The 24445-nt window shown below is 31.9% G+C and overlaps 1 protein-coding gene across 1 annotated transcript; it reads left to right on the top strand.

The window, feature by feature from the left end:
* Positions 1-18586: 18586 nt before the first annotated feature.
* Positions 18587-19458, top strand: LOC131180284 (dehydration-responsive element-binding protein 1F-like). The gene has a single exon (XM_058147887.1). The coding sequence runs from the start codon at positions 18637-18639 to the stop codon at positions 19258-19260; it is 624 nt and encodes a 207-aa protein (XP_058003870.1). The 5' UTR covers positions 18587-18636; the 3' UTR covers positions 19261-19458.
* Positions 19459-24445: the final 4987 nt, after the last annotated feature.

Raw genomic sequence — 24445 nt, forward strand, 5'->3', positions numbered from 1 at the left:
TTTTTTTTTTTTTTTTTTTTTTTTTTTTTTTTTTTTGTGCTAGAGCTTGGGAAACTTTCTCTACCAAGCTGCCCTGGTCAAGCTTGGCCTCTTGCCCTTATATCTACATGTTTAAGCCATCAGAGAAATCCACTTGTCCTTTGTATCTACGTGTTCAAGTTATCAGGAAATCTTTCCAACACTATTCAAAAAGCAAGATACATAATGTCAGCTGAATTTGTAATCTCTTATTTTATGATCAAGCATTAGTAAGAAAAACAACACAATTTTCATGAGAAAATATGATAGGTGAAGGAAAAACATGATGACAAAAGTGTTATTTTATTGGATAGACTTGTATAAGGATTAGGAGCAAAAATATGATTTACGACTTTGAACAGAAAGTGGTAGACAATCTCTGGAATTCGACAAATTAACTTTTAAAACCTCTTCTTGCCATGAATGCCAGCAGCCCTATCTCTTTGGTAATTCGATTCTTCTGAAAAGTACCTTAGTGCTTGAATCTCTAGATTTGGTAAACATTTCAACTATCGTACTAATCTCCCTTATTCTTCCAAAGTTTTGAAGATGCCCTTTCGGGTTTTCATCCTCGTATATTTTTCTTTTTCTCTTTATTTCTATTTTTCTCTCCTTTTATAGGACACCTTTTCAGGTTTTCGCCCCTTTCTCATTTTGCAGAGAGTGCCCTTTCGAGTTTTCACCCTCTTTCACTCATTTTGCCAAGGACGCCCTTTCGAGTTTTCATCCTTGCAACCTTTTTTTTTTTTTAGGCAAAATACCTCTTCATCGCATTTGAGTTTATTGGGTTTGGCAACTCCTTTTCGTCCATGTGTGTCAATATTAGAGCTCCTCCCGAAAATGATTTCTTGACTACATAAGGACCTTCATAAGCCGGTGTCCATTTTCCTCTCAGAACACTTTGATTCAACAAAACTTTCTTCAAAACAATGTCTTCGGCTTGAAACTCTCAAGCACAGACTTTTTTATCAAATGCTCGAGCCATTCGACTTTGGTACAATTGACCATGACACACAGCAGCCAACCGTTTTTCATCAATCAAGTTGAGTTGATCCAACCGCGTTTGAACCCACTCCATGTCATCTAATTCTGCTTCTGCCAAAATCCTTAATGAAGGTATCTCTACCTCTATTGGAGAGACTGCTTCTATTCCATATACTAGTGAGTATGGAGTTGCCCCAGTATACCGCAGTCTGGTATGCATGTAGAGCAAATGGGAGCACTTCGTGCCAATCCCTATACGTAATTGTCATTTTCTCAATTATCTTCTTAAGATTCTTATTTGCGGCCTCTATTGCCCCATTCATCTGTGGCCGGTATGGTGATGAATTGAGATGATGAATTTTATACTGATCACACAACTCTTTGACTTTTGAGCCATTCAAGTTTTTTGTATTGTCAGTTATAAGCTTGTCAGGAAGACCATATCTACAGATAATGTTTCATTTAAAAAATTTCACTACTGCATTCTGAGTAACACTGGCATATGATTCTGCTTCAATCCATTTAGTAAAGTAATCGATAGCAACAAGAATAAACCGATGCCCATTTGATGCTTTTGGAGTGATTGGACCAATAACATCCATGCCCAACATCGCAAAGGGCCACGGGGCTACTAAATTGAAAAGCTGATGAGGAGGAGCATTTATTCTATTAGCATAAATTTGGCACTTATGCTTTTCAAAAATACTCAATACAATCCTTTTCCAAAGTAAGCCAAAAATAACCTCGACGGAGAATCTGTCTAGCCATCATGTGTCCATTAGCATGTGTTGCACAATTCCCCTCATGCATTTCAAGCAGAATCTTTTTAGCCTCTTTTGCATCAACACAGCGTTACAATTCCCCATTAAAATTCCTTTTGTATAGGATTTCCCCGCTAGGGAAATATCCTAAAGACATTCTTCTGATCATTCTATTGTCATTTTTGCTTGCTTCTTATGGGTATTCCCTTGTCTTGATATATTGTTGAATATCATAATACCATGACTTCCCATCCACTTCTTCTTCGATCATCAAGCAATAAGCAGGGTTATCTCTGGCCTTTATAGGAAGAATCTGTTCTCCTTTACCTTCCTCAATTTGTGCCATGACAGCTAGTGTTGCTAGAGCATCGGCGAACTAATTCTTGTCACGACTTAAATGAGTAAAAGTAATCTCATTAAATTTCTTAATTAATTCAATGAGATATTTCTGGTATGGAATCAATTTCAGATCTCGAGTCTGCCATTCCCCTTTCACTTGATAAATTATTAAAGCTGAGTCGCCATATACTTTTAACTTATTGATTTTCATTTCAATGGCTGTTTGTAAACCACTCACATAAGCTTCATATTTAGCGACATTGTTTGTACATTCAAATTTTAACTTTACTGCAATTGGGAAATGTTTTCCACCTGGAGATACCAAGACTAATCCAGTTCCACTACCTGATAAATTGACTGCTCTATCAAAATACATTTGCCAGACATCACTCTGCTCTTCCATTTCTTCCTCCACTATATTTACATACTCATCCAGAAATTCAAAATCCAAAGCTTCATATTCCTTAATTGGATTTTCTGCCAAGAGATCTGCTATAATACTTCACTTTACTGCCTTTCTGGTCATATAGACGATATCATATTGGGACAGTATGACTTGCCATTTGGCTATTCTCCCTGGTAGATATGGACTTTTAAACACATACTTGATTGGATCCATTCTGGAAATGAGCCAGGTCTTGTAATTTAACATATAATGCTTGAGGCGATTAGCAGTCCAGGCTAGTGTACAACAAGTTCTCTCAATAAATGAATACCGAGCTTCACAATCATTGAACTTTTTGCTCAGATAGTAAATGGCCCTTTCTTTCTTGCCAGAATCATCATGTTGCCCCAAAACACATCCCATTGAGACCAAAAGAACTGCTATGTACAAGATTAATGGTCTGCCTGGAATAGGTGGAACCAGAATAGGTGGATTTGATAAGTAATTCTTAATCTTCTCAAATGCTTTTTGGCAATCATCGTTCCAAGTAGCAGAGTTATTTTTTCTCAATAACTTGAAAATTGGTTCAGCTTTGGCTTTGAGATTAGAAATGAATCGAGAAATGTAATTCAGTTTCCCTAGAAAGCGTTGGACTTCCTTTTCAGTCTGCGGTGGTGGCATCTCTAAGATAGCTTTGACCTTATCAGGGTCAATTTCAATTCCCTTCTCACTGACAATGAATCCTAACAATTTTCCTGATTTCGTCCCAAAGACACATTTTGCAGGATTCAGTTTCAGTTTGTATTTCCTCAATCTTTCGAACACTTTTCGCAACACTGCCACATGGCTTTTTGCCCCTCTTGATTTAATAATCATATCATCCACATAAACTTCAACTTCTTTATGCATCAAGTCATGAAAAAAAGTAACCATAGCACGCTGATATGTTGCCCCAGCATTCTTGAGCCCAAATGGCTTGACTCTATAGCAGAAAACTCCCCACTGGGTGATGAAAGCCGTCTTTTCCTTGTCTAGCTCATCCATTAGAATCTGATTGTAACCAGAGGCTCTATCAACACAAGAACACCTGCCCAAACCTGCAGCATTGTCAACTAGTATGTCGATATGTGGGAGAGGAAAATCATCCTTTAAGTTAACTTTATTGAGATCTCTATAATCCACACATACCCTTACTTTACCATTTTTCTTCATTACTGGAACCACATTAGCTACCCATTCAGGATATTTTACCACTTCTAGAAACCCAGCCTCATATTGCTTTTTAATTTCATCCCTAACCCTTATCAACATGTCTAGATGCATTCTTCTAAGTTTTTGCTTCACAGGTATCGTCCCTAGTGCCAGAGGGATTTTGTGGGTTACAATGCGTGGATGATGTGTCCCAACCGCAAGTGCACGGGTCATTCAAGTAGTATAGAAAAAGATATTGTTCCCACGAGGAGTTGTGTTAATGATTGAATTTTTGATATAAAATAAAATATGTTAAAATTGTATTTTAATCAAATTAATAAAAGAAATTTAGGAATTTGAAGCATAAGGTATGAAAATGTAAAACCAAATTTAAACAATGACTAATTTAATAATTTGCAAAATAAAGAAATTGATAATAATGAAAATTAATAAAATGAGATTAAACTAAACACTCAAAAGTAAAATTCCAAGCAATAATTGATGAAAGACGATTCTGGAGTTAAGGGTTCATATTTAAGTCATTTTGGGATTTTTCCTAGCTAGCCCAATCCATGAAATTTATGGGTTTAAAGGAGATTAATTCTAAAATCCTTTGAAAACTCTTTCGAGTGAGACAAAGCGTGCTTTAATTAACTTAATCCTACTTTCGTGGAGTTAAAATTAACCAAGACCCATTAGGTTCTTTAATCAATCTATTAAAACCCTCTTAACCCTTAGTCTATTTCTAGATCTAAGTTAATTAAGTCCAATTTCTTGATTAACTATCACTTGGTTTTCTCCTTTCGGTGCTTCAACCAAGGATTAAGAACATAACTTAATGGGGCCCTTCATTAAGCATGTGAATAAGCACACAAGAAATGGATTAAACCTCATAAATTCATTAAATTGGGACTAACCCAGTTCAAATCCACAAAAATAACTAAATATTACATCCCTTACTCCAGAATCAAAGTAAAACTACTCACTACCCATAATGTTTACAAGATATTCTTAGTTTGTATGGAAATAAAGCTTTAATCTAAGCTAGGAAATAAGAAACTAAACACTAGAAATGTAGGAAAAATGTAAGAAAAGAAAGAAATCTCCAAATCTGGTTGGAAATGGTGTGGAAAATGATTGTGTCTCTTCAGCTGCTCTTCTTTCTCCTCTTCCTTTCCTTTTTCTGCTCCTTTTTTAGTCTTCTCCCTCTCTAAAATGGGAAATGAGACTATTTATAGCATTTTCTGACATGGAGCCCTAAAATGGTGTGTTTTAGGAGAAATTTTCTGAGGGAATCTTCTGCCAGCTCATTAATGAAACCTTTGTGGGACTGCATAAGTGGACTGCATAAGTTATGCAGTCCCTTATGCGCTTCATTCTGGTTCACTTATGCAAAACTGCATGACTTGGCGCATAGGTTATGCACATTTCCGTGAGATTGCATAAGGGAGGCGTGAATCTGCATAAGCTATGCACTCTCCTTATGCACAATTCGGCAGGTGTTGGAACAGTGTTTCTTCTCCTCATGCGGATCTGCATAGCTTATGCGGCAAGTTATGCGCAATTTTGTCAATGCATATTTCCACTTGAAAACTTGTTTTTGACATCTTTGGCTGTAGAAGTCACTCCTCAATGGCAAAATTTCTTTTCAGTCCTTCAAAAACACTATTTTTCCTATAAAACAAAGTAAAAATTACAAATTAATCCAAAATTGACAATTATGAAAAACTAACTAAATAACTAATGAAATTAGCTAAAAGTGACTAATAATCAAATAAAATGGCTATGAAATTAAACCTAAATGATTATGCAAAATGTATGCATCAGTGGATCAACTCCTGGCATGTCATCATAAGTTCAGGAAAATACATCTAGGAACTCTTTGAGAAATGAAACCATTTCATTCATCTCCTCATTATTTATGACTTTTAACTCCTTTTTATCCTCTTCAGTTCCCAAATTCAACGTGTTCATTCCGTCACCACAAGGTATTAGACTGGGTTCATCTATTTCTAGTTGCTTAACTATTTCTCTTAGAGGTGTACACTCTTCTTCCCCATCAACACTATTATCCTCCATGGTAATCAAAGGTTTATCAAAGTTAATATGGGGAATATCCATATTAATTGAATTATTACTTTCAACATTAGGCCTGGAAAATAATGAAAAAGGAGAAGTTAATTGTTGGCTTAGAAAGAAGAATGAAACATAAGAAACAAGATTTGAAAGATGCACTGTTTTTATTAATGCAAAATCATAAAATAAAGTCCATTTACATAAGACCCACTTGACACCATGGACTAAGTAATCAAGGGGTTGGTAACATCACATATATTACTTTAAAAACAATGCTGGAGCATCCTCATCTTCCCAATTGTTCAGCTGCTCGCCTTCTTGCATAGGCACAATTAACAGATCATAGCTCTAACTTGGCTCAAGGACATTAATGGATAATTTTGACAGAGACCCCTCAATCTCTTTAGTGATATCCTGAATGACTGGGAGTGGATGAGCTATTTGAGTAGCTGAGAGGAAAGTCTCTTAAATGTGAGGGATAACCATCTTCTCATCATAAAATTGGTCAAAGTTCCAATCTCTCAGAATATGCTTCATCCAGGGCTTCTTATCAAACAAACCATTTTCACTGTACCCTAACCCAAAACACCCTTCTCTCTTAGTCATAGTAATAGGTTCTGCTATCCTTTGAAGCCTAATGCCCAAGCCTTTTCCCTTTTGATATCCACTCTTTAACATCACCTTTGCCACCATGTTGGACGCTTCTAAAGAATGCCTAGGTATACCTGCTGATTCTAGTGCTTGAAAAGAACTTTCAAGTGCTTGCTCAGTAGTTTCTATATAAGGGATCGATTGAGGTTTAGTAACCAGCATTGCTTCTTCCCCCTTAACTGTCACTAGCTTTCCATTTGCAACATACTTGATTCTTTAATGCAAGGAGGAAGGTACAACATTAGTCAAATGTATCCACGGTCTACCCAGCAACATCATATAGGCAGGCTCAATATCCATTACTTGAAAAATGACATTAAAGGTACAACCCCAACTTGTAATGGCAGTTCAATGTCCCCTAACACCTCTCTTTTGGTCCCATCAAAGGCTCTAACTACCATATTGCTTGAATGCATCAGAGAAGGTTCAACAGGAAGTTTAGCCAAAATGGCACTTGGCAATACATTAAGAGCATATCCATTGTCAACCAAAACTTTGGCTACCATGCATTCCTTACATTTTACAGTGATATGTAGGTGGCCACTGTCAGAACCGCCGCTCAGTTCAATAAAATTATGAACCTGAACCAAACCGTCATGGACGGTTTGGAAGATTCTGCCTCGAGCCCCGGTTTAAAACGGTTTAAGAAACGGTTCAAAAAATAACAGTTCAAAACGTTTTGAATGACGGTTTGGAAGCAATTTTGGAGCGGTTTAAGAGCGATTTAAAGGAAAAAATTAGAGGAAAATTTTATTGATTTATAATTTAAGTTATATTTGTAAAAATATTTTAATTTTTCTTAGAAATCTTTTAATCAAAATAAAATAAGAATAAAAAGAATAAAATTAACTTATTTTTAAGAAAAATTTAATAAGCAAAGACTTGAACTTATTAAAAACTAGAGATGAAATTAATTTAAAAAAAATTAGAAAAAGGTGCATGAACTTAATTTTGCCTGTGTATCCCTTTAGGATTTAGATGAATCAAAATTTTCAGTTATAGGTTGAGAGAAGGGAGATTGAGGTGGTTTGGTAATGTGAAGCATAGATATAGGAAAATTCTAGTTAGATATGTAGAGCACATTGAGTTAGAGAAAAGAAAGAAAAGAATAGGTAGACCTAAACTAACTTAAAGGAGAATAGTACAACATGATCTAAAAGTATTACACATTTCCGATAATTTAACCCAAAATCGTTTAAAGTGGAGAAAGAGAATCCATATAGCCGACCCAATAAATTTTTGGGATAAAAGCTTAGTTGAATTGAGTTGAGTTAAGTATTACTTGCTCTTTTTTAAAAAATTATATGATAATTGATAATTAAAAAAATATAAAAGAAAAAAAAAATCAAAATAGAGGGTATTGAAAATTTTATTGAATATATAAAATAATAACAGAGTAATTGATATAGTATATAAAATAATAAAGTAGGAGAATTATGAAAGTATTGAGAATTAAAAGGAGTGTAAAAAATAATTATTTAGAAAATTTGAGAGAAATTAAAAGAGTATTGAGAATTAAAGAGAGTGTAGAAAATAATTGTGTAGAGAATTAATGATATATATATATATATATATATATATATATATATATATATATATATATATATAAATGAATTAGGAGTGGAGTGAGGTATTTATTGAATTTTTTGTATTTAAATCACTAGTTCGGGTTTAGAACTATCGGTTCAATCTCACGGTTTCTAAAAATATGAACTGAACCAAACCGTAAAGGATTGTTTTCGTCCTTCAAAAAAAACCGGCTTTTTTTGACCGGTTTCCCGGTTTTTGACTGACGGTTGTTCCGCCTGCTCAAACCGAACCGTGGCCACCCCTAGTGATATGTAAAGCCTTAGTGTGCTTTAACCCAGCTGGGTCAATTTCATCATCGGAGAAAGTTACAAAATTTGAAGCTTGAATTTGCCCCACAATTTTCTCAAACTTTTCTGGAGAAATATTAGGAACAATGTAAGCCTGATCTAACACCCTTTGTAGTGCTTGTCAATGCATTTCTAAACTCAAAATCAAGGTTAAAAGTGAAATTCTGGTTGGTGTTTTTTTCAGCTGGTCAACCACACTATAATCACTTTGTTTCATCACTTGTAGCAATAATTCCCCTTCGTCTTTCTTTTCACTTGCCTCCCCCTCTTCCTTTTCTTTGAGCACTTCTTCTGCACTCTCAGTTAATTCTCCTACCTTTGCTTTCCCTTTTTTTGGCCCTTTCAGCCTCTTCTGAGCCATAGCATCTTCCACTTCTAGTGATATACTCTATTTCCCCTTCTTCAACAACTGAACTACCTTGAGGGTAAGGAGATTAAAACTCAATCTTAGGCTCAATTTGGTTATTGGGTAAACTTAAGTGACTGTCAAGGTAAGATGGCCCCATATAAATTATTTTGAGGCTTGGAGATGTATTTGAATGTAGGCTAGATGACACAGCAGGTGAGGCAAAAGTGGGATTACTTAAAGGTGGAAAGGGAGTGCTAACCATAGCAGACTGGGTAAATATCTGGTAATTGTAGTTCCAAGGTACAGCATGACTGTTAGTGACGGGGAGTTGAGTAGGAGCTCTGATAACTACTTGAGGTGATAACATGATGGGAACGGTGAATGAGATTCTGGGGTCACTAACTGATCCTGAAGTGGGTTTAGTTGACTCATTAGCATTTACTTCCTGTTCTCTTTCCAAACTTCCTTTTTGACACCTCAGAATTTTAAAATCTAAAAGTCTCAAGACCTCCTCTTTAAACCGATTACAACTACTGATGTCATGACCTTGAGCTCCCTTATGAAAGCTACAACTCAATTCTAGTTGATTCCCAATAGACTTTTCATACACGTTTAGTGCTACTGGGGTTACATACACTTCCCTTATTGCCAATTCTAGAATATTTTTAAAATGATCTATCAATTGTTCTATTTTTACAATCTATTCCCCTCTTTTGAATTCCACCATATTCACTTGGCCACTATTTCCAACCCCGTGAGTGGGTAAAGGGTTAGTCGATACATTCGGAGATGTCCCCTCATCTTTAATTTTCAACCAACCATTCCGAATGAGAGCATTTATTGCACCTCGAAACTTAAAACAATTATCAATGGAGTGCCCAATTGCCCTAGCATGGTAATCACACTTAGCATTGGCATCATACCATCTTGGGTATGGAGGCTGAATGGGGTCCATGGGAATGGGCAAAATTTGGTTTATACTCCATAGGTAGCGATAAATATCGCTCAAAGGCATAGGAAGAGAAGTATTTAAATTTCTTGGGGGCCTAAAGTTGTTTTGATTCACTTACAGTGGTGGTTTGGGGAATTGATTTACTGGTCTAGGGATGTATTGGTTTTGGGGATGAGGAATTTATTGATATTGAGGATAGGTTTGGAATGATGGCTGGCTGTATGTTTGAGGAATGTTTGCAATCATTGGGCTTTTTGGAGTTACCATGGCAGCTTGATTGGGGAATTTTGGGCTAAAATTGCCTTTGGGAAAAAAAGGCTGACAGCTGCTATGAGTTACAATATGCACTTCTCCTTCTTTCTTTCTGTTAGGATTAGTAGCCTTTTTCATAGTACCCTCCCCTGCTATTTCTTGCAACCTTCTTAGTCTTAGATTTACTTCAATCCTTTCCCCAATCTATATTATGTCCGCAAAACTATTAGAAGTATTACCAATCATTAGATTAAAGTAAGGTGCCTTCAGAGTTTCAATGAATAAAGAGCAAAGTTCATGATTAGTCATGGGGGGGTACACATTTGTGTTTTCTCTCTCCATCTCTGAGTATACTCTTTGAATGATTCCCCCTCCTTCTGTAGTAGATTCTGTAAATCCCTTCTAGTCGGGGCTACATCGCAATTGAACTTATACTGCTTAAGAAAGGCATCTGCCAAATCTTTCCATGTATGCAGCTTACTCCTATCTAACTGAACATACCAGTGTAAAGCTGACCCAGTAAGTTCTTCATGAAAGAAATGGATGAGGTGCTTGTCATCCTCAGTTAGTGCAGACATTTTTGCTATGTATGTTGCTAAGTGAATACGTGGGTCAGAAGTTCCATTGTATTTCTCGAACTTTGGAACCTTAAACTTTTTGGGAACAACCACATCAGGAACCAATCTCAATGCAGACACATCAACTGATCCATACATGTTCAACCCCTAAATTGCTCGTAACCTTTCTTCAATTAAAGAAAATTTCTCGTCTTCTAATTTTCCCTTTCCTTTGTCAAACGCAGTAGGTCCCTGGGGTATCTCATTTCTCATTGAATATTGGAAATTAATGGCCTGAGTAGTGGGAGCAGCTGGTGGGACAAGAGAAGTTTGGGCAAAGCTTTGTGTCAATTGTTCCATAGGGTAATTCTGGTGAGCAGGAAAATTAGGGATAAGTGAGCTAGTGACATTTGGAGGAACCGAAAAACTAGCAGATAGAGGCATCGCATATGTGTAAACATCGCCCTCTAGGGGGGTAGAAACATTGTGAAAAGCTTGTGGAGGCTGAAAAGTAAAAGCAGTTCCGGGTTGTCCCGAGGATCCTGGCATGTAAACCTGAGGGAAATTATCACCAATACGCTACTTAAAAGTAGCAATATTAGAACAAATAGTTGTGTCAAGCAAATGACCAGATGACTCTAGATTAGCCGTTCCTTTTCCCTTTATAATTTTTGTTAACTCAGCAATCTGATTTTTTAGCTCTATTACTTGTCCTTGCAAATCCTGATTTTGTTCTTGCTCCTCCATTCTCTGTTTCCTTGCTCTAGCTCGTGTCCAGTAAATTCTTGTTTATGTTTTAGATTGCTTTACCGGATTTCCTTTGATCTTAGCAATTTTGATAAATTAATTCCCGAGAAAGCACAATTATGTTAATTTTAAAAATTATTTGAGTCATTTTTTGTTCGCTTCTTATTTGATTAAAGGATACAGTGACAATATCAATTGTCATGTCATTGTTTGTGAGAAAGGCTAATTCAAATCATTCGTACATTGGCATCATTCAATAATAACCTCATATGAATGACGGGGTCATATGCGTATCCATGATACGTGTCCATGTAACACACATGACCTTTTACTTAACTCTAACGGGGAAAAATCCCACGGGAATTTTACTATTTATTCATCACTTGAAATTTTTTCTTTTAGGAATAAACTAGCGAGAAGTAAACTGTCTCATTATTAGGGTTGGTGAGTAACTAGAACATCCTGTGACCTCTATCAATGGGATAAATTGATAATCCCCTGCTTTGAAGATGAAAGGATCAGATGTGTGCCAAAGCTTACTCCAACGATAATTCTGGCTGTTGTAACTCAAGATGATTTGTTGCCACACCATCTCACTTTTGCTCTCTATAACTTTTGACACCAAGCTTTCTATAACCGATCATCCCAAATTCCATGTTAGCCCCCGAGTTTCTTGCGGAAGAAAATGAACAATAAACCATAAATATAGCAGCTGAGTGCAACACTTTAAGCTTCCTGTTCCTTTTTCTCGACAATAAGTTAAAGTCAAGAAAGCTTCTGCAAGAATAGCTGGAATTGGATTTATGTGCATGAATTCTACCGTATAAAATAGCTCCACCACCTTATGAGTTATGGCATTGGGCGGTCCAGGCAATAAGATCAACCCATAAATAGCTAGAGCCAATGCTCTTATAGCAAGCTCGTCCTTCCTAGATTGTAAATGCTTATGAAAAACTTGCTCAATAAAGTCCAAAACCATACACGGGAGGTGCCCCAAGTAGCTTCACTATTTTTGGCCTCATCATTTGTCATTTGTAGCAACCTAACAAGGCGTTTCCAAGTCTGTCTATAATCCAATTGTAGTAAAATGCAATCAGAAGCTATATAAGGTATTTGTAGAAGAGCTTGGCATTCTTCAATTGTCAACACTATATCAACATCATTGAAAGAAAATACCCTATATGCAGGATTCTAGAATGATAGGAGAACTTTTAAAGCAGATTCTTGCTCTTTGACCCTTAACAGAGTTATAATGTTCCCATATTTTTTCTCGAACTTGATTTGTGATTCTTTTGAGAGCAATTCCCAACATTTAACCAAACTAGCGATATCAGGCCTTTTTATCTTAATCTGAGCTAAGTCAAGAGGGGACAAAGGTTGAATTTCTGTAACAACATCACCTTCCAAAGCTTGCATACGCTCTGATTCTTGTATTAGCTCTGTCCACTCTTGAATATTTTGTTCTTGTTGCAAGATCTGATCAGGTGATTGGCTTGAAGATGCCATGAAGATGATTTAATTACCCTTTGCAAACAACAACAACTAGTGATGCCTGTACTTATGAAAGTATAAGTTAAAACACAGAATGGACAATCCTAGCATCCAAAATTTGTGAGAAATTATTCCCACTGATATGCATATTTATGCATGTATTTATTCACCAATTTCAAATTGTATTATCAAGGTGAGAAAAATTATTTAAACATCTATCAAAGTAGGAAAATACTTATTGACTCACTTTGATAATATAATTCGAAAACATTCTTTATTATTAATGGCATATGATTCAAGTTCTTATTGATTCGACTACTGATGGAAAGGCATCACACCTCCTAACATGACTGTGAGATGATATGCAAAAGGGTAAGAGAGAAGAACGCATGTCCCTTTTGTCCTAGCAAGGAACCATCCTAAAGATTGGAAGAGGCTATCTAATGGGATGGTATTATCCTCAAAGGTGGTTAACTATAGCTTTTCACGTGCAGAGTTTCAACTCAAGATTTAACTTGCTAAGGTTTAAAAGGTTCCCAACTTGTCCCTACTGTAAACATCAGAGCCCCATTTCACTTCCATGATACTGACGGGGAATCCACGGGTATCATAATACATGAAACAAGTTCCAACCTGAGCAAAAGTCCTTGCGGATACTAATGGTGAAACCCATGAGTACCGCTATACGACTTTCTCCTAATTCCTAAAGGGTTAAAATAGCTTGAGTATAGAGCTCAAGTGTGTGAGGACATTGTGTAAAGTGAATGTGTGTGAAGGGACATACAAACCTCTTCCCTTTCAGGGGTTACACTACCATACCCAAACAACTGCAAAATAAAAACAAACATATATACACAAATATACATTTAAGTATAAATGGATATTACCAATCAACAAATAAAGCATAAAAAGAGTAATAAGATGAGGCAAATTTAACAAGTTTAATCAAACACAAGAGATTTTAAGAATACCTTAAATTAAACTCCATAATTATTAACTTTAATTTATTAGAGCACAAAAATAAATCCACCATTGAACCTCTGGACCAGAAGCATTGGTTTGAGTCAATTCCCCAGTGGAGTCGCCAAGCTGTCGCAACGTATTTTGTAGTTGCCAGGTAATTCACACTGAAGTGGAAAAGTGAGGAGTTGCCACTCTAATTTTTGAGGAAAAAATAAAGAAAACCTTTTATTATATTTTTCAAAACTTTTTTTTTAAAGAAAATGATCCACTTCTATTCCAGAGATTCAAGGTTCAGGGTTCTTATACGTGTGGGGAAGGTTTTAGGCATCCCACATCGTCCTAAAAAGGTAGATGGATTTAAGGATGTGCTCCAATGAATTAATGTTAATAATTTAAAATGGAGCTTAATTTGTAATATTGGTTCCTTGCATTTGATCGAAAATGTAAATGTAGAAACACTTAAATATCTCACTATTAGGGTAAGTCAAATACACAAGTAAGTGAAGCAACCCTAAAAGTGAATTTTGACTCCATTTGATCTTTGTTTTATTTTTTATTTTTTGAGAGCTTTTTATTTTAAAGAGGCTTCTAAATTTGACGAATAATCTAATGAAATTTTATTTGAAAATTAAATTTGGTTTGAAAATTAAATTCCATTTGAAAAATTAAATTGGGCTTTAAAAATTAAATTTGTTGAGAAAATTGACTTATAAATTAAAATTTTTGGAAATTAGATTAACTTGAAAATTAAAATATGTTTGAAATTGAAAATGGATTTTAAAATAGATTTTTGGTTTTAAGATTTTTAATTTTTATTTTTTAAAAATCTCATTATTAAAAAAAATAGAAGCCAATTATTTTTATGAAATTGAATTTTAGTTTTATTTTAAAAAGTTTTAGTTATTTTATTAAATATAAATATTGTTAAAATGAGTCAAACATAGATGTGATACAAGTGATGTCTACTTAACATTTTATTGATTTTCTCCCTTTTCTTGATTAAAACTTTAATGTCGGGAAATGTATCATTTAATTACTAGGGATTCCAATAGATTGTGAAAACTTTCAACTCTCCATTGTTGATCCCATCATCGGTGTCCAAATAACTGAGGATATTATGTGTGTGGTGCGCCTAATTATATACAAATGCAAATTATGACTTGAACACGTATAGAATAGTTTAAGAAAAATTAATCTAATTTTATTTTATTTTATTGGGTATAAGATGAAATTATCATTACGCCCAACAAACCATTAATTATTATTTCTTTTGCTTTGAGATGCAATTATCATTGAACCCATTATCTTTATTTTATTTTATTTTATTTTACAAGATTTAAGATGAAATTATCATTAAATTTCTCAAAGGTTTTATTATTTTATTTGATTTATAGAGCTTAAGATAAAATTATCATTAAACTCAAAAATAATATTAATTTTAGTTTATAGGATTTAAGATGAAATTATCATTAAATCTCCAAAGAACTTTTAATTTGTAGGGCTTAAGATTAAATTATCATTAAACCCCAAAAAACTTAATTATTTTAATTATACTCAATTGCAGAGTTTAAGATGAAATCATCATTAAACTCCAAGGATTTTATTATTTTTTTAATTTAAGGATTAAAGATGAAATTATCACTAAATCTTCAATTATTTTAGTTTTATTTGATTTATAGAGCTTAAGATGGAATTATCGTTAAACTCCAAAATCTTGATTTTTATTTGATTTATAAGATTTAATTATCATTAAACTTTGAAAGATTTTATATACTTTATTTCAAGTTTGTAGGATTTAAAATGAAATTATCATTAAATCCTAACAAAACTTTAAGTTTTAAAGCCTAAAGTCTAAGATGCAATTATCATTAGTTCTGAAACAATTTTAATTAATTATCTAATTGCCTTTCCTTATGAGGTATAAAATAAAATTATCATTAGACCTCAAGATTATTATATATTTTAATTAATAGGGGTTGTGATGAGATTATCATCAAATCCTAAATATTTTAATTAATTCATTTATTTATAATATTTTATTTATTTTACAATCAAAATGATTTGGGCCTTTCAATAAATTTTAATATCTACTCGTCTATTCAAACACCCATCATCAAAACACGTGGCATCATTATATAAAAAGGGCTTAGGAATTAAAATTTATATTATAAGCTTTATTTACTAATACTAAAATATTAACAGGATGCATGAACTTGGGTTTTATCACAAAGATTCCACTTGTGATGAGCCAAATGCTAATAACACTCAATGAACTTCGGCCGCAATTATGTAGGATCATGCCACTAATTCAATTAGCAAGAATTCCAACTCATAATCTTAGACTTTTCAATAATAAACATGACACTTATTATATGAGGAAACCATACTTAAGAAAATATTCCCAAATATCCAAGAGTGCATTTAGAATACCCACACTGATGTTGATAATTCTACTATATACAAATTTTATTCTCATAATTTTTTGGCTTAAATCACCACCTCGTCATAAGTAGGATCTAATACAACACCATTTACGGAAATTAGCATAACATAAAAGTTTCAACCGAGCATCCCCAAAAACAAGAACATTTATTATTTTAGAAATATAAGTAGGAAGCATCAAAACATAATCTGTGGGTTTTAACATCAACAAATACTGACCACACTAAAAACCAAAAAAATCAAGTAAATCCTTGTCATGTAGCCAACAACTATATCTATTTATTTTCAAAACCCATCCATCAAGAATTAACAATCAAACCATATAATCCAATTCTAAAAATTCAAATTCAGCAAATAACCCAACCTCTGTTACAATTCACTCCAAACCTTCCTTCATTATCATTCAGTATACACACAAAACAATAAAACTAAGCAATCATAAACAGCCACATAGTATCAATCCTCCATACCCATTACCAATATGCTTGATTAATAATCAATGATTACTATAAAAAACAAAAATGAATTCATAGTCATCAATTAACAAATCGCTAAAAGAATGTACCAGAGAAGTAACAGATACAATGGCACCCAAAAAAAAAGTGAATCCACTTTTGAAGCCAACGATCAAATCTAGCAAGTATCTCCTTGATGAATAACTATAGATCTCCTGGGGTTGAGGCAGAAACAAATAGAATGGATGGCTTTTGAAGTTGCTGATTTGGAGCAGAATAGACACTGATATTGGTGAAGAAGAACAGGTGAGCCGTTGGTTTTAACCTGAAGCTGAAATGGGTCTAAAATTAAAATAGGGAGTGTTTTTTTTTGTGAGAACAAGTGCTGATCTCTTCCTCCAGAGAGAGCAGATAGCGTGAGTTTTATATGGAGAGCCAGTGTCCAAAGAGGATTCGTTGTTTTCTTCTTAAATAGAGGTTTGGGTTTTTAAAGAGTCAGTCAAAGGGAGAGGAGCAATTTTCTCTACAGAGACCTAAGTAGCTTAGGAAATTAACAAAATTAATTGATCCTTAATTAATTCCTATTTTAATTAATTCCTATCCTCTTCTACTTCCCCCTAAAAAATTAAAATGGGAGAATATCTCAAACTTAAAGGCTAAAATTAAGACCCAACAGAGTATTTTTCTTCTTTTTATAAAAAATTTTATTTTAGATTCAGACAAATTATAGTATTTACAAACTATATAACTTTTTAATGATTTATATAAAAAATTAGATGTTGTTTTAAAAAAATACAAAATATTATGTAAGAAAATTAAACAATGAAAATATGCAATTGTTGAGAAGTATAAAAAAAAATTCAATTTTAGAAGAACAAACTTAAGAAAAAAAAAAGAGAAGAATAAAATGCAAATCATAAACTAAGAAATTATTTAATTAAGAAATTATTAGTATTATTATTTTTCTTGAATATCACCATAATATTTAAGATTTTTTTGAGCACATTTATTATTATAGCTATTATTAATAAACTTTTTCTAATAATAAATGATTTTTTTAATGCCATTATATTCTAAAAATATTTTATTGTTACATTTTTATGAAAGAATATTTAGAAGAAAATTCTTGATAATTATTTTAAAAATAAAATTAAAATTAATTTTAATAAGAATATAATTATTCAAAATTTTAATAAAAATTCAATGGGATATTAATCTTTTATATATATATATATATAAACAGAGGCAACAAATTCTCTGGAATCACGTGAAAAAAGCAAGCAGACAAGACCAATGCCTAAAAACATTGGAAGCCGACCTTGAACCTTGACAATATTAGTAATAACAAATTAATAATTCCTAATTTAAATTATTTTAAGAATTTGGACTGTTGGACCCACTACACGCTTCATGTATGTGCTTTGACGTCGGCTTTTCTCCCCCTTTTTTTTTTTAAATATTTTTACTTGACATTTTTTTTTAATTTAATATGGTCTGAGTCAAAATTCTACTCAGCTCCAATGATTTCTAATTTTTTTTTCTGTTAATTCAATTCTTTAATTTTTGTTAAGTAAATTAAATTATAGTGTTTTAAATTTTAATTTAATTTTATTCAATTTTTATCATGCATTATAACGTAATAAAACATACATCCCTCCTCCTCTTTTATCATCTTTTATTGCAAATCCTAATGGACTCTTCAAAGTTTATCATCTCTTCATCTTTATTTTCTTAATTAATTTTAAATAATTTTAATTATTTAAAATATAAAAATAATATTTTATTTATTAATAATATATTTTTATAAGTTTTTTTTAATTATATTTATTAACACAATTACATTAATTTTAAAAATGGTTTTTTATAATGTCAAATCCACTTGCCAAAATATATAAAGGACTATTTCTTCCCTTATTTGAATCTTTCTACTTAGGACGTTCGTTTTCTTCATTGCTTATTCCACGTGGGGATTTTCTTTTACAATTCAACACATTTTTCATGCTTTGCGTTACAGTGTATGTTCCTCGTGCTTTATGCTTTCCTGTATAAGTATCTCCTTCAAATTGCTGCTTTCCTTCTCCTCTCCATAGACAAAAACCATATTTCTCATCTCTCAAATCAAAAAAGGTTTCTTTTTTTATATTTTATGGAGGATTTATCATCTTCTACTTCAAACAGCCAACAAACTGATCTCAAAATGGGCACGCAAAAGCGCAAGGCAGGAAGGAAAAAGTTCATGGAGACTCGCCATCCTTTGTACAAGGGTGTCCGGCGAAGGAATGGAAAGTGGGTGAGTGAATTGCGACAGCCTCATGCCAAGTCCAGGATTTGGCTTGGAACGTTTTCAAGGCCTGAAATGGCAGCTAGGGCTTATGATGTAGCTGCCTTAGCTCTTAGGGGAGATTCTGCCTCCTTGAACTTCCCTGAATCAGCCCATTTGCTGCCTCGGGTTGGGTCTACTTCTGTTAGGGACATTCAGTGTGCTGCTCTAGAGGCTGCAGATCAGAGTTATGTTCATGTTGATCAGTTTCAGTGTTCTTCTTCATCTTCTTGTTCTCCATCGATGACCAAAGAAGATGGAAGCGATAAGGTTGAAGAAGGTCGTAAGAGGAAGGTGTTTTTGGATGAGGAAGAGTTGTTTAACATGCCAGCACTACTTGATAGTATGGCAGAAGGGCTGATTCTTACGCCACCAGCCATGAAAAGAGGGTTCAGCTGGAATGATGTGGATGACGACCATCCTGTGGATTCGACTCTATGGAGTGATTGATGGTCCATACCTTTGAAGGGAAATTTTTTACTGGACCCATCGCTGTGGATTCAAGATGCAATATCAATTATGGGATTTCTGAAAAACCACATATTTATGTTCTACTTCATGATATAACATTCATGATATATCGATTTAGGTAAGTTTTTTTTTTAATTTAAAATATTTTATGCAATTGATACATTAGGATTATTAAAAAATAAGTATAAAATTTCAATTCCTCTTTATTTATAGAGAGTGAAATCCATATATTTATAAATAGAAAGCATTTGCCCTAAAACACTAAATAATTCCTTGCATATACTTTGGTTTTTGATTTTTAAAAAATTAAATTACATTAAAATGGAAGAAAATAAGCGCTTCCACCCTTAGTGAATAACAAAAATAAAGATAAATTTTAAAATAGGATTTTTTTTCTCATATATTAAAAAGAAAATTATTATCAATTACATATATATATATATATCCATGGGAAGATTAAAATTTAAAGAAAAAGTGCTTCGGAGTTTGAATTATCCATCACATTAATTTGCTTTTGTGTGCACTTATGTATTGAGCTCTAATTTGCTTGCCCAATATTCTATGTCCATATATCTTATTTTCTATAAAAGCTTACCAATCTTATTTTCCATAAGAACTTTTCTACAACTAATTCATTTTTTTAAATATGTAAATCTCAATTATTTTACATGTGAATCTTACTTTATATATTATATTTTAAATTTAAAATAATAAATTAAATATAAATAAAAATTTCCCATGATCAGATTTATTAATTTTAAACTCTTAAATTTAATATATATATGTATCCAAATTAAGATAATATTTCACCAATATTCATGCATTTTTTTTAATATAATTGAAAACTCATACTTCTAGAAATAAATTCAATACTTCTAAATTAAAGCTAATTGATTATCATATTAATTAATTCTTGTTGAGCTCTTCCCTTACATATTCATTAGGCTTAGCCTGACCAATCTTACATTAAAAAAAAAAAAATGTAACTAAGCCTTCGCCATTATATATATTTGATCGCTTTCATTAGTTGACCAAGCTGCTACATGTAATTTTTCAATGGAGGGATTAGACTATCTAGGGAACTTGTGCAGTGGCATTATTTTGACTGCACTATTTATTTATTTATTTTCATATTAGTATCAAAAATAAAGTGGGTAAAATAAAACATAAACAATTAATAATACTTTCTAAGAAGTAAGAAATATTTTGCTAGAAGCATCAGCAAAAAAGATTAAAGATTTTTTTAATTATTTAATTTTAATTAAGTTTAAAATTTCATAGTAATGAGGGTAATTTCAATATTATTAAATTAAAATTCATTCTTTTTTTTAATTGTCATAGTTATAATTAAATTTTAAATTGTAAAAATAATTATGATATCATGAAAATTAAAATTTATTAGTTATGTTGAGTAGCTATAGCTCCGAATTTAGGCCATGAAATCTTCCCAGCTAGGTGTCGTTGCTCAGGAACAAGTCAGTATCCAAAGAAAGCTTCTCAGTTTTTCAATTTCTCACCCCTAATTTATCCTTAATGGATGTCTGGCCTCCTGCCTGCTCCAGCATGGCCCCAACCCCCATGGTGGGTGTGAAGAGGCAAATTGGAAAGATGATCCAAGGCAAACAAGGATCTGGGTTAGATGGTAGAGCATGGTTTTATGCATGCAAATTTATCATGTAAGAAATGGGGAATTTGCATTGTGCATCCTGTGCTTGATGAGACATATCAAGTAAAATTCTTGTCCTTTATTTCCATGATTAACAAGATTCAAACTCTTACGACAAGTAAACTTGTTTAATGAATCATTCGAACGAGATAAATAAAATTATTTTTAAAAGCTTTTATCAATGAGTTTGTATTGCTTTGATTTCTACCAAAACCAACCCCATCAATTAAATTTGAATTTTGCTTGGAAAACATTGTAAGACTTTTTTCAGCATTATTGTTTTGTTCTAAAAACATTGAATCTGTCGTAGAAACATTGTAATTTTTATCTTCTAGAAAAAAAATTTTCTTCATTGCGGACCCTCTACATTCCCTTAGAAAAAATAAAAAATGAAAGGTCATCATCCACTTATTATTATATTGCCATTAGCAGGCACAATAAATAAATAAATCCATTTATAGGAGCATTGCTAATAGTTCCAAGATAAGATTTTTGTCTGATAACAACCTTTTTGTATTTTTGGTAAGTTTTTATTATATTATTTTTTTAAATAATGGATTCATTAATTCTAATGAAAAAGCCTTTGTAGTACAACAGGCCCAAATTGTAATAAATTTTATATATTTTTTTAAATTAACATGATATTTTAATTAATTACAACTTCTTCACATGAAAATTCTTTATATACAAAATGAACCATAGCATCAACTTGTCCAATAATTTCAAAATCATAAAAATTAACAAAAATATTGTTAAGTATGAATCATGCATTTTAATTCAAAGAACAGAGGCATAGAGACATGACATGTTCCTACTTTTACCCAATGGGTACTTACGGTGGTTTTAAATATATCTAGAGTTTGAAATAATAAGGTAGATGTAGTTATTTTAAATTTTTTTATTTTTGGACTTTTAAATACATCAAGAATTTGGTAGAAATCCAAATCCATTTTCACTTACCTCTGATTATTAGGTAGAATTTATAAAAATTGAATTCAATTATTTCTTTTTAACTAATTCTCATATTTGAAATGAAAAAATTTAATTTCTTTTAACTTGAAAATTTATCATTTTAAAAGAAAATTCATGTATGATTATGTAAAAATTATTTGAATTCTTTTTTAACAAATGATTGATTTGGAATGAACGTTTAAGACTTCCAAAAGAAAGGATATAACCCAAATCCTTCTATCCAAATACAGCATAAGGCTAAGCCCAAGCAAAAGGCTTTCTACAAAAGAAATGATGAGTGAGATTAAGGAAATGATGCGTGCCAAATTTGGGATAGTGAAAAGATAGAAAAACATGAAAAATAAGATCCACACAGCTACCATATGATACATGTTCATGATAGAGGCAGCTACCATATGATACATGTTCATGATAGAGGCAGCTACCATATGATACATGTTCATGATAGAGGCACTGAAAAGAGATGAAAATGGGCAAAGCAAATTTCACAATTCATTCAACATTGCTTCAAGTGAACCATCCCATCTTCGCTCTATAGCCCACCACCACCTTCCTTCACCAATTGCTTTTCCTTATTATTTTCTCTTTGTTTTCCCACCTTCCACCAATCCTCTCTTCTAATTCCTCATTTGTATTTTCTTATTATTTTTCTTTTGGTGTTTTATGGCTCAAGTGGGAACATCAATCAAGTAGCAAATTTCACATCATCCCTTAAAAAAAATAATTAATCATTTAATTGGATTGATGAATCGTATTGTTCACACTCTTACATAATTTGATAGTCAACCGTAAAATGAATTTATTAATTTCTTATCCCATTTTGAGAACATTGATTGAGATTTAAGTATTGAGAATTTCATATTAAAAAAATATGAAAAAAATATGAAATAAAAAATAATAAATAAGTAATTGAATTTTAACATTAAATTAAATATTTATTTTGATGTATGAAATAATTTAATTATTTATATAAGTCTAAATTAATATATAATTTATTTAGTATTATTTTCAAATATATATATTAAAGCATAAAAATTACCTCATAAAATTAAGCTATTTGGCATATTAATTCATTAAAAAACTTGCCATGTATTACATTTTGTAATCCAAGTAGCTTAATGATTTAATGAATAATATCCACTTGACATAAATAGATTACTTTAAAATTTAATTTTTCCTTTTTAATTTTAAGATTTAAATCCTCATTTTCATTTCTTTTATACTTTTTACTTCTTTTAAAGTTGTAATATTTTTATTTTTGCTTTTTTTTCTTTTTTTTATTCCTTTGATTGGTAAACATAAACTAATTTAAAATATAATATAAATCATTTATCAACACTTAAAATTCAAAATTAAATAGTATTTATATCCGTTATTATTAAATAATTTATTTATTAATACTAAAAAATAAATTTCTCTTAAATATTGATATATGACTTATTAAATTTTTTTAATTTTTTATTTGCTTATATCGATAATTTCATTGTTTTATATATATTTTTTAATTTGTATAATTATTTTTTAATTATTTATTATGTTTTATTTTTTAAATTGATTATGTTTATCTCTACAATAATAAATTGTTTCTCAAATTTTTTTTGTTATTTGCATAATTATATATTATACTTCAAAATATAAACATTTCTATAAAGCATATGGAGTTTGAAGATCAAATGACTAGAATAAAAAAAATATATAACACTAATTTTATAACTTTTTAATGATTTATATAAAAAAATGTTGTTTAAAAAAATACAAAATATTTATAGGAAAATTAAACAATGAAAATTTGCAATTGGTGAGAAGTGTAAAAAAAAATTAATAAATTCAAGTTTAGAAGAACAAACTTAAGACCTTGAAAAAAAAAAGAATAAAATGCAAATCATAAATTAAGAAATTATTATTATTATTATTTCTTGAACATCACCATAATATTTAAGATTTTCTTGAGCATATTTATTATTATAGTTGTAACATCCATAATTTTCAAATAATTATTTTATATATACATATTTTTTTCTAACCCTAGTATTGTGGACTTAAACATGTACTTTCATTTCGTGGAAATTTGATCGTTGCCCGGATTTGCAATTTCGGGTCGAGCAAATAAGTTACTGGAACCATTTCAGAACCGGGTCAAGATTATAGGTTACCCCACCGTTTTCAGACATTCTGGACGCGTTCCAATTGTCAGATTTGATATAGTTAAACTCGAACTCTACATTACTCAATTTTTGCCTTGTACTGTGTTAGAATAAAATTTATAAAATATTCGTGGATGATAAGAAAATTACGATTCCTATTGCAATAGCCTTATAATATTGTTAAGGACCGTAGGGCAGGTTTATAGAATTTTTAAAATTAGTCTAGATATTTTTTGAAAAATATTAGTTTTTGAAGTCTTATAATTGAGTTATTTGATGTTGTGATTATTGCTTGGTTTGGAGGGCCCAGGAGGGGCCATATAATGATGATGAGATCTGGGTTGAGTTTAGAAGTGTTATTTGAACCATTTTGCAGATTGGG

This window comes from Hevea brasiliensis, chromosome 5, assembly GCF_030052815.1.
Source record: "Hevea brasiliensis isolate MT/VB/25A 57/8 chromosome 5, ASM3005281v1, whole genome shotgun sequence".
NCBI lineage: Eukaryota > Viridiplantae > Streptophyta > Magnoliopsida > Malpighiales > Euphorbiaceae > Hevea > Hevea brasiliensis.

Bases quoted from the DNA above. Each gene is read 5' to 3' on its own strand.
- LOC131180284 (XM_058147887.1), top strand. From the start codon at position 18,637: ATGGAGGATTTATCATCTTCTACTTCAAACAGCCAACAAACTGATCTC.